Source organism: Myzus persicae, unplaced genomic scaffold (assembly GCF_001856785.1).
Source record: "Myzus persicae strain clone G006 unplaced genomic scaffold, MPER_G0061.0, whole genome shotgun sequence".
In the NCBI taxonomy this organism is placed as follows: domain Eukaryota; kingdom Metazoa; phylum Arthropoda; class Insecta; order Hemiptera; family Aphididae; genus Myzus; species Myzus persicae.
The window spans coordinates 270,327-286,946 of NW_019103213.1; the positions used below are offsets into that span (position 1 = coordinate 270,327).

At 26.6% G+C, this 16,620-nt stretch overlaps 1 protein-coding gene across 4 annotated transcripts; it reads left to right on the forward strand.

Annotated features, from left to right (window-relative positions):
* The first annotated feature begins 10,997 nt into the window (after positions 1–10,997).
* On the forward strand, positions 10,998–15,074 carry LOC111033999 (ribokinase-like). 4 transcript variants are annotated; one of them, XM_022315004.1, is made up of 7 exons: positions 10,998–11,432; positions 11,502–11,571; positions 12,953–13,085; positions 13,170–13,293; positions 13,374–13,547; positions 14,456–14,745; positions 14,817–15,074. In XM_022315004.1, the coding sequence occupies exons 2-7, from the start codon at positions 11,525–11,527 to the stop codon at positions 14,991–14,993; spliced, it is 945 nt and encodes a 314-aa protein (XP_022170696.1). In that variant the 5' UTR covers positions 10,998–11,432; positions 11,502–11,524; the 3' UTR covers positions 14,994–15,074. The 4 variants fall into 4 exon arrangements, with proteins under 4 accessions (XP_022170696.1, XP_022170699.1, XP_022170697.1 ...); XM_022315007.1 differs by having other exon boundaries at positions 10,998–11,346; XM_022315005.1 differs by having other exon boundaries at positions 10,998–11,331.
* Positions 15,075–16,620: the final 1,546 nt, after the last annotated feature.

Here is a 16,620-nt window from a genome sequence, read left to right on the forward strand (position 1 = left end):
GCTAATTTTTTTCAGTTTGAAATTCATTAAAAATATTTCTTTTTATAAACAACGCTCAACAGTTGAATAAAAGATCTTTCATAAGTTTTTCTACCTTTAACACCAAATTAACGTTAACCGGAAAGCATCGTTATTTATATTTTTTAGTTTTAAAGTTTTAAAGTTTTAAATTAAAAGTAAGAGAGCGATGCGTGATAACAATGACTAATAAACCACGGACTAAGATAGACTTATTTAATATAAGACTCTATCTTAGTCCGTGTAATAAACTAAGGAAACAATGACAATTGACAATTCCTAGGCAATGCTATCATTTCCTTCCGTTAATAGGAATTTTCATAATTTCAGATTTCCCAGGGATTGTCAAAATGTCCGGTAGGTAACATAGCATATAAATGTCTATTGTTAAGCGGGGAACAACTGAGGAGCGCTTTTGCCTATTACATTTTTTACCACAGATGTATAGAATAATATATATCTGTGTAATTTACATTTAATCATAGACCCAAGGTGGGTATACAATTATACTATAGAGTAAATATTACTCTATGATTTATACATAATATTTATATCCACCTTGCACAGAATATGTATTTAAAAAAAAAAAATAGTCCATATAGATAAGATAATAGAACGCACGGCAATAGATAGTACTATCTATAAACCTTGGATGCAGCCTGCCGGGGCGCGTAATTTTAAATCGTGTCACGGTGGCTCCTCGATATGCCGTTATCATTATTTAAGCCAAATCACATTTCATACCTTTGCGAGATTAGACTGCGATAGTGTGAGACTACAAATACATTGATAAGGCGGACCCTACACGGCAAGTTCTATGACAATTGACAACAGAAATTGAAATATTGAATTTATTCATTTATAATTTATATTTTATACTCATCATCATATAATCAAATGCTATACACGATCGTACTTATTTAATAGTACTTATTTAATTATGGACTTAGCAAAAAAATCACAGGTATTATTATTTAACTTATTATTTATTAGTAACAATTGCATGCTATAACTGCCTGTGTCATTATTCATTAACCATTTAGAATATACAATTTATGTTACTAAATAATGTGTACCTAACCAATGAACAAAATTAATTTACAATTTTGATTTTATGGTTTTTTTATTATCTAGATTATATTCTCAAAAGATTTTAAGTCAGCAAATCACTTAAACAAAACCAGACAAGGTTATAGTTGAACAGTATACCCTAGTTTTATGTATTATTTATGTTTTCTAGTTTTATGTTAGATTATTTATATTGAAATATTAACATATGACTGTAATTTAATTTTAATTTAATATTTATGATTATTTTTAAGTATTAATATTTATTGTCAATACATTTAAAGATTAAAAATGCTTATGACTACCTATGATATAAATGTAGAAAAATATTGGTAATGTAATTTAATGTTTAGACTTAGATACTTATAGTACTGACCATTTAGAATATAAATATACGTATGTCACTAACAAATATATTATGTCTAATAAACAAACTTTATGTGCAATAGAATTGTTTTTTTTTTTAATGTCTTTATAAACTTTTATAACTTTTCTACACCTATAGTTAAAATATCTTAGTTGTTTTTTTAATCAAGAAAACAAAAAATAAACTATTAATTAATATCTTGGAAAATATATTAATTTTACAAGTAGCTATGATATTATTTTATAAATTTTAGTATGTTATAATTTGTGAAAAGGTCGAATGTCTTTGTTAAGATTTGGATATTGTAGAAAAGATAATTAATATTTTTATTCATGTTCTGAATGATGATTAAAGACATTATTATAATAATTGAAATATTGGTAAAAGGTAAATCTTATTTTTTACTTCCATTGTTTAGTTGTTTGTTTGTAAAGAGTGTGATGCCAGTTTTAAGTATAGCTATACTCTGTCAAGGCATAGAAAAAATAAGCATCAAATTGCAGTTAAGCCACCTATTTCTGTACCCAAATGTATTGAATCTTTTGAAAAACAAGACTGTTGTTTGAATGTCAAAAAAAAGAACTTGAATCGACATTTAAGAGCAGTTCATGGATTTACAGAAACTCAGATTTCTAATATGAGTCTTAATCTAAAATCAAATATTTTATTACACCCCAAGGTAAATGTGGTGGTATTCATTTTAATAAGAAAAATAGTAAAATTAAAAATAATTTAAATTTTAGCCTTCAGCAAACTTAAAACCTTCTGAACCTAAAAAAGCAATGGTATATACAAGCAGTAATATTGCATTAATGGTAATATAAAACATCAATAATATTATTATAACAATAAATATTGTTATAGTATACATACATGTAGTAACTACATCAAATGTATATCCATAAAACATTTTCTGTAGCTCAACTAGTCAACTAAATATCTGTAAAATAGCTATATTTTTACAATAGGAACAAATACCTGATGGTTATAATTATAATATACTAACCAAGAAAAATTTAAGTGATGGGAAATTTATAGCTAAGTTTGAAATTTTGAATTTTGATGTCTCTGATGTTACCAATTGGATGTTAGAAATGAGACGAAAATGTAAAACAACATACCTTAGCACAAATTGTAAAAAGCCAGATTCAGTTATTTTTAAGGCAAGTTCTCATTAACATTATTACATTAGTATTATTTGAATATTTTTATTTAATTAAAATGTATTTACAGAAAAGGTACCGATGTCATCATAATACCAGACCTAAAAAAAATTCAGTTCCTAGAGCAAAACATTTGTCTTGTATAGCAACACTTATAATTCAAATAGAACACACTTTTGATGAAATGTAAGTAAATGTATTATTATATGTTATAGCCTGGGCGTTTAAACATAAAATTAGCTTCACTCAAAATATTACCTATACGGCCATACCTAATGTATATTTTTCTTAAATCCTAAAAATTAATCAAAAAAACCTGATAACTAAAACACTGTTTGTAGAGTTGTTTTATAGATACAAATATAAAATGTATAACAAATTAGGTATTAATGATTTTCAAAAATTATTTACAATAGGTAACATTTAAAATTATTAACGCCTAGTGCCCATTACATATTGTCCCACTTTATTTGTTTTTGTATTAGTGCTCCATATGATAAACCCACATCAAAGGCTGTTGTTGTAATGAGACATATTAATAACCATAAGCTGATGTGTGCAGATGTTTTAAAGTACAGAATTCCATCTGATGAAGTTAAAGAGCAAATATTGAAGTTATTTGAAGAAGGGAAATCGCCATCAAAAGCTCTTCTCACATTAAAAAAACAGCTATATGTTGACAAAGGTAGCAATTATTATGTTTGTGCAGGAGATCGAGGAGAACTCCCAGATCCTGAGTGGGTTTATTACCAATATTATAAGACATTCAAAAAACACTTTGGATCCTCTCATGGAGATGCTATGATGATATCTTTAAAAGATGCTGTAGATGAATACAACAGAGACTGTAATTATGAATGTTCATCAATGGAAATTCTTGATGATGGAAATTTTATTATAGCAATACTTAGCCCATTGATGAGAAGGATAAGTGAAGGTTTTGATGAGAGTGGAGAAGTATTATTCATTGATTCATCAGGCAATGTGGATCGTTATGGATGTAAAGTATTTTTCATTTATACTAACAGTTGTGCAGGTGGTATGCTTGTTGGTAGTTTGATTGTTACTAGTGAAGCTACATCAATCATTGTAAAAGGATTGGAACTGTGGAAAAAAATGTTATCTCCGGAGTCTTTAGGTAAAAGAGGTCAAATAGGTCCTAGAATATTTATGACAGATGACTCACTAGCTGAAAGAAACGCATTACGTGAAGTATTTCCTCAGACAACACTTTTACTTTGTATTTTTCACGTATTACAAGCCGCTTGGAGATATCTTTGGGATTCTAACCATGGAATTCCCTTAAAACACAGACCTTCCCTATTTAGTGGGATAAAAAATATGATATACTCAAAGGATACTGATGAACTAAATAATTCTTTTAACTTGATAAATCAAAACCCAATAACAAATGATTATCCTAGGTTTAAAGTATATGTTGAAGGGTTATTCAAAAGAAGACAGGAATGGGCTATTTGTTTAAGAAACAACTTGGTTACAAGAGGTCAAAATACGAACAATATAAGTGAAGCTGGAGTTAAGATAATGAAAGATGTTGTGCTTGAAAGAACAAAAGCATATTCTCCAGTGCAATTATTTTTTTTTATTATCAATGATTTAGATAAATTTTATGAGATGAAAATGTTGGACGTTGCTGCTAATCGACCACCTCAGTATCTAAAAAAAAAATATTTTATATCAGCTAAACAAAAAAAGACCTTAGAGTATAAAGTATTAGATTTGGGAAAATCACTTTTTGTTGTAAAAAATAAGATAAAAAATACAATGTACAATGTTGATACTGATACTGGTTTGTGTTCATGTCCACAAGGTGACACAGGAAAACCTTGCAAGCATCAAATTTATGTTGCCAAAGATCTCAATATTGATATACCTCTATGTTTACCATCTAATGAACATACTAGAATAAAACTACATACTATTGCTACAGGATGCAGTGATATTAAAAAAGATTGGTATACTCCATTTCTTAACACCGAAAATAATGAAAATACTGAACTATGTGTTGAACCAAAAATCCAAAATAATATAATAGTAGAACCCAGTCATTCTTTAAACATAAGTGAAAATCAAAGTTCACCTATTCAAATTTCACCTACTTACAATGAAGTATTGGAAAAGTTTGATTCCACAGTGGATAAAATTAAAAGAGCTTTTGAATCGGATAGAGAATATTTTTTACCAGGTATTAACGCTTTTGTAAATTCATTTGATAAAAATGTAAATACTCATGCAGCTTTGTTATCTGCAATGATGACATTTGGAAAATACTCTGGCATAAATCCTAAGAGTATAAAGCCTAAACTTATTGGGAATAAACATATTGGAACTCAACCAACAGCTCGAGGAAGACGTGTTACACAAATTGGAGGTAGACATAATTTAACTTCTGGCCGAGTTCCTAAATGGAAAAGAGTCAATGAACATGGATAACACCTAAAATTGACTTCAAGCCAGTTACCAAGAGGTAATATAAAATCTTTTGATCCTTCAGTTGTTCCCAAAAAAGTTTCAAAAATGCCTCATCAGTTGTCTTATTGTGTGGATAAAAATAAACCATTAGGATCAACTCATAATGCAAAGTAAATAAAAGTATAATATTATTAAATTTATTTTCAATATATATATCTTAAAATACATAAAGAATAGTCAATAAACATGTTTTAATGTTTTATACTTAATATTAATGTTTTATTCAATTTAGAGAATCTGATGTGAGATTCTATGATTTCAATCATGATTTTGCCATTGTGATATTTATATTTTATATAAACAATTTAACCAATGTAGTATTGTTTTTGTTAAAGTAATATTTATGATGTGATAATTTACTAAATAACTGACATTTGTAGAATATGTTTATTGTTTAATGTAACCCTGTAGTATTTAACATAATATATTTATAATGTAACACTATTGTATTGTACGATGGCTTTACTTACTTTAGTAAAATTATGTTTCCATGCAATGTCAGTCTGCCTCATGATTGGGCCCCTGACCCAATATTATTATTTAAAAGGTGGTTAAGTGGGTGTCGCTCTGTTGTACAGTAAGTTACAAGTAAGTCAGTGTTAAATTTAAATTCAACGTGTAACCTTGTTTTTAATTTTCAATCCTCTGCTATAAAAGATGAACATATTATACATTTTTAACTACAAAATAATTTTAAATTTGAATATGCTTATAAAAAAAATTGTGCCTATCAGAGCTTGCACTAATGTGCAGTTGTGCATAAAATGTGCAGTTCTAAATTTAAATGTGTAGTTCTTATTTAAATGGTGTGCAGTTCATAAAAAATATTATGATTTGAATATTTAATAATTAATTTTATATTATGTCTATGAGCTTGTAACCATTTGACATTTTGATTTCTGAAATTATTAGAAATTATGATTAAAACATTGTTATAGTAAATACCTATTTATTTATGATTAGCGTTTTATTATATAAGATTATCAAAAGATTAAAACATTTAAAACTATGGGCATACAACGGTTCTAAAACTGTGATGATAGTGGTGAAACTGATGAAGAGGTTGTCATAAAAAATAAAATTATTTTAAAATTTGATTAAAGGAATTTGTTATTTTAATTGTTAATATTCATATATTATGACGTGTAATATAATATTATTTAATATGTATAATAGTATGTATTATTCATTATGTGAGAGCGAAGCGAACATCAAATTTTTTTACTTCAGTAAAACAAACAGTATGTGCAACTCTTATATTTCTTTAGCGCAAGCTCTGGTGCCTATGTATTTTTAATATTTTTCAACTGCTATAGTAACAATAATCAATATACCAGGAGCCTTGTAAACTTGTATTCACGGTTTCTTACCCAACAAATAAAATGTTGTTGAAATGGTTAATGAATAATGACACAGGCAGTTATAGCATGCAATTTTTACTAAGTCCATAATTAAATAAGTACTATTAAATAAGTACGATCGTGTATNATGATAATGTGAATTCATGTCTTTCCATTCGGAAAAAAACAGAAAAATAAACAATAGCATGCATAGCTTCGCACACCACTTATACAGTTACAGATATACGTACTTATTTTATATTTTTTATACGCCCACACGTCTATATATTCCTACAAAAAACTTAATGTTAATTATTACTTATTATTGTGACGATTGTATTACCTATATAACTCAGAATTACTTATAAATTATAATATAGACTTTATATTATAAAGTAGTATATATTATTTTATATATACTCATATAACTTATATAGGTAATCGTAATTAAGTACCTATACATTGCAAACTATTATAATACAATTATAATTTTACATTTTAACTCTTAAGCATACCTACCCGGCTGGCGGCTACCCATAATAGTTACACTAATTAAATAATGTTGTACTGCACGTCTGAACATAATTTGAATGCACTTCAAACATTTCTGATCAATTAAAACAATAAGGCAATAGGAGTACTGAGTAGATACCTATATCTATAATACTCAGTGTATAATATAGGTAGATAGGTACTAACTAAAATTATTGTTTACTATTATTATTATTATTTTTTTTTTTTTTGTATCGACAACGTCACGGAAAACCGCGTGAGCATTATTGCCGCGACGTCATCATTTTCGTTTATTAATTGAAACAATTACAGAAATAATAATATAACAAAGCAAATATTATACAACTGTAAAAAAAAAAAAACAATAAAATAATAATAACGGTACACAATGGAAGAAGAATACATTGGGCAACACAACCTGCAAACATGCTCAGAGTGGGCGTACAATACGTGCAATATAGCGATTATAGCTTCTCATGCAAGCAAACATTTTTTGACCACAACAGGCATAATAATAATAAGAAACTATGAGGCGGGCTCCGCAGAAAAGAGAGGACTTTATCTCACTGAACTACCCCCTTAGGCCTTAGAGGTGTACAACACTACAAGTTACAACTATTCTACTGATAAAAAAAGAAAGCAACAGATACCCATCCTGCGTTACACCTCTATATTTGGAGGTCGGGGGAATTCGATCCTCTGCGGCTCTGCTTATACCGCTCCATGGACTCCTTCCCGGGCATTATATCAGGCAATAAGTACCTACTAAGTACCAATAAGTACCTAGTAAGTGGTAGGTAGTAGGGAATCACAAACATTTTTAACTCATTAGTAATACAAATTACAAATAGATTATAGAGTAATGTGTAGATGGTTACTATTTTTAATCGTGGTGTGGGTAGACAGTAAATGTAAATTAAATGCCTATTGCCTATCTTATACCCTTAATAGTATTATACATTTATACGTATATAGGTACTAATGTAGGTACCAAACCATTCTTCTGTGATACCTGTGTAAGACTTTAAATTTTAATAATATTGTTGGTTCATATAATAATAGTATGTTGTATAACAGGGATGGCAAATCCATGCCCGAGGTGGCACGTGAAAAGATTTTGTGGGCACTCGAAAATTTTTTCTATTATATATTATATAATAAAATTATAAAAAAATTAATTATATAAAATATAATTCAAATATATAATATATATATAATATATAATATAATTTAATTAAATAATAGGTAAAAAGCATATGGCTTTTATCGGTCACGATTAACTGATGAATGCAGTGCCGCATGTACTTTATTAAGAGTTACAAATTATAAACCAAATAGCAACGAATTAGCATCAAGTGTTCACCGACAAAAATCACATCAAAATAAATAATTAACAAAGCAATATTATTACAATTATTATGTACCTAAACTAACTTTTTTATACCAATACATTAATTATACAATCAAATTATAGTATAACAAAACATTACATTTTTTATATTTTTTTCAAGGCAAGCTTTTAAAAAAAGGTAATTTTGGGCACACAGTGTTCAAAAGGATTGCCATCCCTGTTATATAATAATTTTAGTACCTATGTACCTATTGTATTTTTTGTATGTGCCTATTTAACTTTAATAAATAATAAAATAATTACCAATTGCCATTCATCAATAAAAAATAACGCTGACGTTTCGATAGTAGTTAATCTGTAATGGAATGAATGCCATACGAATATACAATAAATAAATACCGAGAAGAGTAATAGAGTAGGTGGGTATCAGCTCTAGATAACTTTTATTATTTATTTTTTTAAATATTTAACCTTTTCTTAATTTCCTGAAATAGGTAAAAAATAATTTTATATTTAACAAAAACTTTACTTAGAAGCACATACTTTTACAGCAAAATATATCATAATATTATCTATATTATAACAGATTATAATGTACCTAATATATTATATTATAGTTATCAAAGAATTATTTATATTTACAATTAATCCATCAGGAGCTTGTGGTGATATATTAAGAGCTTAAGTTCCATCCGAAATCATAATTTTATAAAAATAAGAATTACTTACTATTTATTAAATACCTATCAAAATTTATTATACTACGTTTATAATAATACATATAGGTAGGTAGGGATGACTTATTTGAGTAATATTTAACATGCAACAACTTGCGTAGTTGCGTTCTTGGATCGGTACACATTTTTGTGGAAATTTATGTTTCTAACTTTCAAGTTCCTAATAATATTTACAACAGTTAAAAAAAAAAGGTGAGCAAGTGGGAATAACTCAGCTGTATATACAATTGTAGCTGTCAATAAAGGCCGCTCAGTCGCTGTAACGGAATAACGGACAAGGCTCTAGCCGGGGGGGGGGGGGGGGGGCTAGGGTTTAACCCTAACACCACCTCCCCCCGATTTTTTTTTAAAAATAAGATTTAATTATTTTTTAAATAAAGATTAATTTAATTAACGGTTAAATGCATAAACGTTTCAAATACTACTAGTTATAAAACAACAAAATTACAATAAAATAACTAAAATCGTTATTCTCCGTTAAAATATCATATTTGGTCCGAAATTAAACTTAAAAATGATTATTCGACAAAATCGAGTCTATGTATCTTCAATATTTTTCAAATTACCAAGCTAAAAACTAATTATCAACATCGCATTAAATTTTAAATTATTTATAAATAAAAATTGAGAAAAAACCTTAAAAATCATAAAATTTTACCATGTCAAAAAATTGTCACAAAAATATACCTATGTTACCAGAAATGTTGACTGTTAGAGACTTAGAGTGTTAGAACATGATGATGATTAATAGGAAATTATAACGATTCCCATTTCCCAATAAGGAAAGAAAACGTCATCATTGTCTGATACATGCTATTATTTCCTAACGATATTGAGTACCTAATGATACCATACAAATTACACAGTAAAATTATAAAATAATTAATATGAGTTATGACCATTTGGCATTTCCCATAAGTTAAATAACTATAAAAATATTTTAACTCTTTTTGAGTTATGTATAGCCATGAGGAATTTAAAAGTTTTTTTTTCAGTTATTGTCGACAAACAATTTTTAGTTCTTTCAAAAACTTTGATATTGTAATAGTTACACATGGTTCCAAATAAATTATGAATAGTGTAATTAAAAAAGAAGTTGTGCGTACATCCACAATAGTTGTTTATGGTTGTTCGAAGTTAGAACTTTGACAAAATTCATCAAAATCGTGAAAATGTGCTAATTTTTTTCAGTTTGAAATTCATTAAAAATATTTCTTTTTATAAACAACGCTCAACAGTTGAATAAAAGATCTTTCATAAGTTTTTCTACCTTTAACACCAAATTAACGTTAACCGGAAAGCATCGTTATTTATATTTTTTAGTTTTAAAGTTTTAAAGTTTTAAATTAAAAGTAAGAGAGCGATGCGTGATAACAATGACTAATAAACCACGGACTAAGATAGACTTATTTAATATAAGACTCTATCTTAGTCCGTGTAATAAACTAAGGAAACAATGACAATTGACAATTCCTAGGCAATGCTATCATTTCCTTCCGTTAATAGGAATTTTCATAATTTCAGATTTCCCAGGGATTGTCAAAATGTCCGGTAGGTAACATAGCATATAAATGTCTATTGTTAAGCGGGGAACAACTGAGGAGCGCTTTTGCCTATTACATTTTTTACCACAGATGTATAGAATAATATATATCTGTGTAATTTACATTTAATCATAGACCCAAGGTGGGTATACAATTATACTATAGAGTAAATATTACTCTATGATTTATACATAATATTTATATCCACCTTGCACAGAATATGTATTTAAAAAAAAAAAATAGTCCATATAGATAAGATAATAGAACGCACGGCAATAGATAGTACTATCTATAAACCTTGGATGCAGCCGGGGCATGGCATAGATAATAAAGATATCTTTATTATCTATGGGGCATGGACATGATCGGTTGACGGTTGTAGAATTAGATGATGATAATAATAATATGTACCCACAGACTGTTATTCTAGCCAGATTATATAGAATTGTATAACGCGTAACACTCAACGATAATACTATATACATAAGTAGTTAATAAGTATACTTACTAGTGCAATTTAATACATTTTACTTTATTCAATTTAATGACTTCTATTTAGTATTATAATATAGAAGTATGATACATTACTACGATTATCATTTATCACCTAATCATTGATGGCTCGACCTAATTGGTCGTTTGGTCAATAACTATTAAAGTATTAACTATTTAGCACCTACTACCTGTTGTAGTATTTAAATTATTTAAGTTCTTGTAACTTCTGCCTTCAGCTTTTGGTAAATATTAATTGGGTTGGTAATTATTATCGTACAAAAGTATAAATAATTGTACATTTATTCTCTATATAATACTTATCCCAGAACTCGGAAGTATAATTGTATAAACCACTGATTGTCTATTCTCTTCATTCGGTTTTCCATAATTTTAAATTTTAAATTTTTTGTAGATTATAATTTCATACCATATAAAATGTCGAAGATTGTTGTTATTGGTTCTTGTAGTACTGATATGTTCTTGTAAGTATGTGTTATAGTTAAACAAGTATATTTTCAAATTATTTTGTGACTAAGTACTTTAGTTATTAATTATCAGTAATTATCTATTAGTAAATAATTTATAAAAAATGTATTCAAATAACTAATGTACCTTTGCAGGTGATAATAATCTAATGGATATAATTATACATTGCTGTAAAAAGTAGTAGTTATGGGTAACTTATAATACTGTTATTTTTTTTGTAGTATGTAAAATATAAATCCTTACCTAGTAAAAATACAAAGTATGATAATTGATACAAAAAGCAGTAAGTAGGTATTAAGTACTACATCATGTAGGTATGTAGTATCTATCAGTAGTGTTTATAAATATTTTTCATTTGGTTTTAGAATATGAGCCAAGAAATGAATGTATTGATCTTACAATGATGTAGGTTTACCCAATGCATAAGTAGGTAGTATAAAAAATGCTTTAAAAGTAGTTTCTTGTAGAAAATTGGTTCTAGTTGGTACTTTTAGGAGGATAATATTGAAAATATCCAGGAGGTACTAATAATCATGAAGAAAAAAATGAAGAAAAAACAAGTAGATCGTATGCATAACTAACTTTCTTTTGTTGCAATTCAAAAAATTTATAATAGTAAATATTTAAAATCAAATATTATCACCAAATGTTTGTACAAACATTTCTTATACATTTTATAATTTATAAAATATTCTTATTTAATCGTCTTGAGCTATTTGTAGACAGTTGAAATTTTCAATTTTTTTCTTTGAAACATTGTCAAAATTTTTTTTGCTTAGTTAAAAGCTTGAAAATTTAATATGAGATTCTCCCAAGTAATTATTAAAGGAATTATAAAAAATAAAGATTTACGATACACAGGCATATTTTTTTTAAAAAGCATATTTGAAGTTCTAACTGATAAAATTACAAAAGTTTGTTAATTATTTTGTAGTTAAAATTGTATTAAAATATCAAATTTGTAGCTCAAGGTATCAATGTTTGGTATTGGCTAGAAGTTAATAATAATTCAGCATTAATAATATAATAAATATTAAATACAATGTTTTTGGAAAAAATTAAATCAATCTACCATTATACTATTATACTAATAGTAATATAATTTACTTTAATATCAATATTGATAATATTTAAATTCAATTTATTATTGGATCCTTATAAAATTATTCTATAGGTATTATAATTTGGTATCTATTTCACATAACATAAGCACAAATATATTAAAAACAATAAAATCAGCATATTAAAAAAAGAATAAAGGAAATTAAAACATAACATAAACAAAATTAAAACATTATTTTATCATAATATCTATTATTATTTGTATATAAAATTAATAATCATTTTTATTTTACAAGACATTTAATTTGTTTACAGTTATACATCAAAATTGCCTAACCCTGGACAGACCATACATGGTAAACAATTTACTTTAGATTTTGGTGGTAAGGGAGCAAACCAATGTATTGCTGCACAGAAACTTGGAGCTGATACTGTATTTATTGGCTGTGTGAGATATTATAATGCATAAACACAAATAAAATTGTTTCGTACATTTAATTTTGTTTGCAATTTTTAATTTTTTATGTTATAGGTTGGATCAGACATTTTTGGTAGAGATATTATAAGTAATTTTAAACGATGGGGTGTTGACACTCAATTTATAACAAAAAAATCAGTTGATACTGGAGTAGCTCAGATCAATGTTACTGATAATGGTAAAAAATGATGTACTTATTATTAGTAGTTAGCCAATAATATTACAAATTACTATCTATAAAATTTATTTAAATTTCAGGTGAAAATTATATCATTATAGTAGCTGGAGCTAATGGAACATTACAAAAAGAGGATGTGGATAAAGCTCATGATTTATTACTCAATGAGGCTAGGGTTGTACTATTTCAATTTGAAACACCTCTGGAAACAACGGAATTTATACTTAATAAGCTTTCTACAACCAACAGTAAATGTAAATAATACTTAAGTATAGTGCAACCAATATTTTATAATGTAATTGTTGAAATAATGTTTATTGATAGTTAGTACATTTTACAGTTCCTATTTGATCCCAAAAATTTAGCAGAAACGTATTTAAAAATTGGGATATTTAATCATACTATATATATTATATTTGTGTTCATTTTTGGATGGTCTTAAATGTGCTTATTCGTTTATAGGTACTATATTTATTTTGCTAATTGATGATTTCAAATTCTTCCCATAATACATTTACACATGTATTAGTTTTACAAACACAAAATAATATTACAGTTAATAGTATATAAACAAATTATTTAAAATATATTCAACAAATAATGTTCTTAAAAAAAATCAGAAAATAGAATTGAAATAATAGCGTGAACTATAAATTCATAAACTAGTTTTTGTAAGAATTAAAATATGAAGTACTATTAATATTATTAACCATACATAATATCAATAACACCATTAACACCACTGTATATCTATTACATAGCATAGTTTTTTAATATTTTACAATTATAGGCATCTGAAGTTTGCTCTTATTATTTTAAAATTTAAATTAGGTATTAGTAAAATATTATAAGTGATTCATTATTATTCATCAAATATTGTAATCCTGATCTGAACAATAAGCTTACAATTCATTATCTATTTTCATTTGACCCAAAGATGTTACTTAATGGTGAGCTATTTACTTTGAATTACTTATACTATGTTTACATGATCAACATAATAATATGTTCTATGTAGATATATTATATGCTTGCTCATATTTTTAATTTTTCAATTTACATTTCAATTTTACTACTAATTATTATTAAGTATTAGGACTTATATTCAACTATAGAATTCATTTTAATATCAAAGCATTTAACTATTTTATATTTTGTTTAGGTTGTAAAATTGTAAATGGGGCTCCAGCTTATTCAAATTCTTATCAAAATATACTTAAATTGGCTGATATATTTTGTGTAAATGAATCTGAGGCAGAAATTTACACAAATTGCATTAAGAAAATTGATAGTATTGAATCCGCCAATGAGGTTTTAACATTACTTTTAAAACAAGGATGTAAAACTGTAATTATTACATTAGGATCTCTGGGTGCCGTATTTGCATCTAAAGATGAACGAGAACCACAGTGGGTTCAAGTGCCAAAAATAGAAAATCCTGTTGATACCTCAGTAAATATTAAAAAAATACAATTTTGTAATTTATTGGGTTCTAATGAAACATTTTTTGGTTTTTTTTTCAGGGTGCTGGGGATGCGTTTTTAGGATCTCTGGCTTATTTTATTGTTCATACACCAAATTTGAGTTTATATGAACAAATTCATAGAGCATGTGTTATAGCTACTAGGACAGTTCTATTTCAAGGAACTCAAAAAAGTTATCCGTTAAAAAAGGATTTACCCGACGATATGTTCGATTAAAAATATATACATGAAATAAATATATGGTAGTACTTAATAATAGTTTATACATTTAAAAAGTTGTTATTTGTTATAACTGTTATGTCTTAAACACAATGTTATTTTTTCAAACCATTTTAAATTATAATAATAAGACATATTTTTGTCAATGTATATCTACATTTTAGTTTAAAAAAAACCATTAAACCACACGTGTATACCTAGTAAGACATTTTTACTTAGGTATTAAAGGTGTAGTGATTGTATATAGGTAATTCAAAAATACAATTTAATTTTCATTCATTATCTACCTACTGTTTTTCTCATATTTAATTAGTTTACATATCAACTCTAGAACATTCATTTTAATCTTAATTTTATAAAAAAATGAATATAACAGATAATATTCATCTGTTTACTTTGTAAGTGCAATGTATACTGTATAGATAGTAGATATACTCATAGTCTTAGTATTCTCATTTCTGTATAAAGTTGTTAACTAATCTTAATTGAAACAAATATACGTAATAATAGCTTATTATGATTTATTAAATAACAAGCTCTATATTCTTACACCCCCTGAACAAATGAACCAATATAAAATATATATGTTGCTATATAAGTGTAATTGATTTTAGTGTTCCTCGATTCACTGGCTAATTTGACTGAGATGGGAAATCTGTAAATGGTTGATTAAATATAACACTATGGATGTTTTTGAACTACTCTCTAAGCATTCCTGAGAACTATCTTTGAAATTTTTGTCGAAATCAGTCAAGTACCTATATGAGCTACCTACTAACAAATTAATTTTTTATGTTTAGGTTATATTATAAAAGTTTTTATTTCTGTAGCCAACTATACATTAACAATTTTTTTTTCAATTTGGATGAACCAAAACTTATTTCCTGTGAGAGCTATCCAATTCCTTCTTACAAATGGGGTGAAAAATAGCTAAAACACTCTCTGAAATACTCTAAATAATACTCTGCTTTGAATATGAAATCAAAAATAATAAAATTTACAAATTATAATTATATAAAAAATGATCTTTTACCAAAAATGTTGTTTTATAACGACAAACTGCCTTTAATATTTTCAAAAAGATTTTCTAAAAAAGGCGTGTCCATGTTAAATGGAACAACCATTCCAATCGTATCAGCGTATAATATTATAATTAGGTAGAATTAATGATTTGTTAAATTAATAAGGATTCTTTCTTGAACCATTAGAAAAAAAATATTTATTGTTTTTTGGATAGTGCCTCGTAAAATAATTAAACCATCAACTTATAACATTTTTCAGTAACTTATAATGATAATAAATTATAAATATAATTTTTAATTTTAATTTTTAATACCTATTTAATAGATATTATTTTGATTATAGCCAAATAGCCAATAGAAATGTAGAATAGTGATGCTAAAAATAAACTTGATAGTCAATTAAGGTGTTAAAATTAAATTAGTGGGGCAGGGGACTCTATAATTTTCAAGGATACTTGTCTTTTTTAGTCCAAGACCTGCGTGAGTTAAATGTCAACAGTTATATATATTATTATATTTATAAATATCAAACAACATCTGTATTGAATGTCCCTAAAAAAAATAAAAAATTTTGAAAATGGTATGCCGGTTACAATATTGTT

Excerpts from the sequence above, each read along its gene's own strand:
- LOC111033999 (XM_022315004.1), top strand. The coding sequence starts at position 11,525 with ATGTCGAAGATTGTTGTTATTGGTTCTTGTAGTACTGATATGTTCTT. Across the intron at positions 13,548-14,455 it reads TTCTACAACCAACAGTAAAT|GTTGTAAAATTGTAAATGGG; the intron begins GTAAATAATACT and ends TATTTTGTTTAG. Across the intron at positions 14,746-14,816 it reads AAAATCCTGTTGATACCTCA|GGTGCTGGGGATGCGTTTTT; the intron begins GTAAATATTAAA and ends TTTTTTTTTCAG.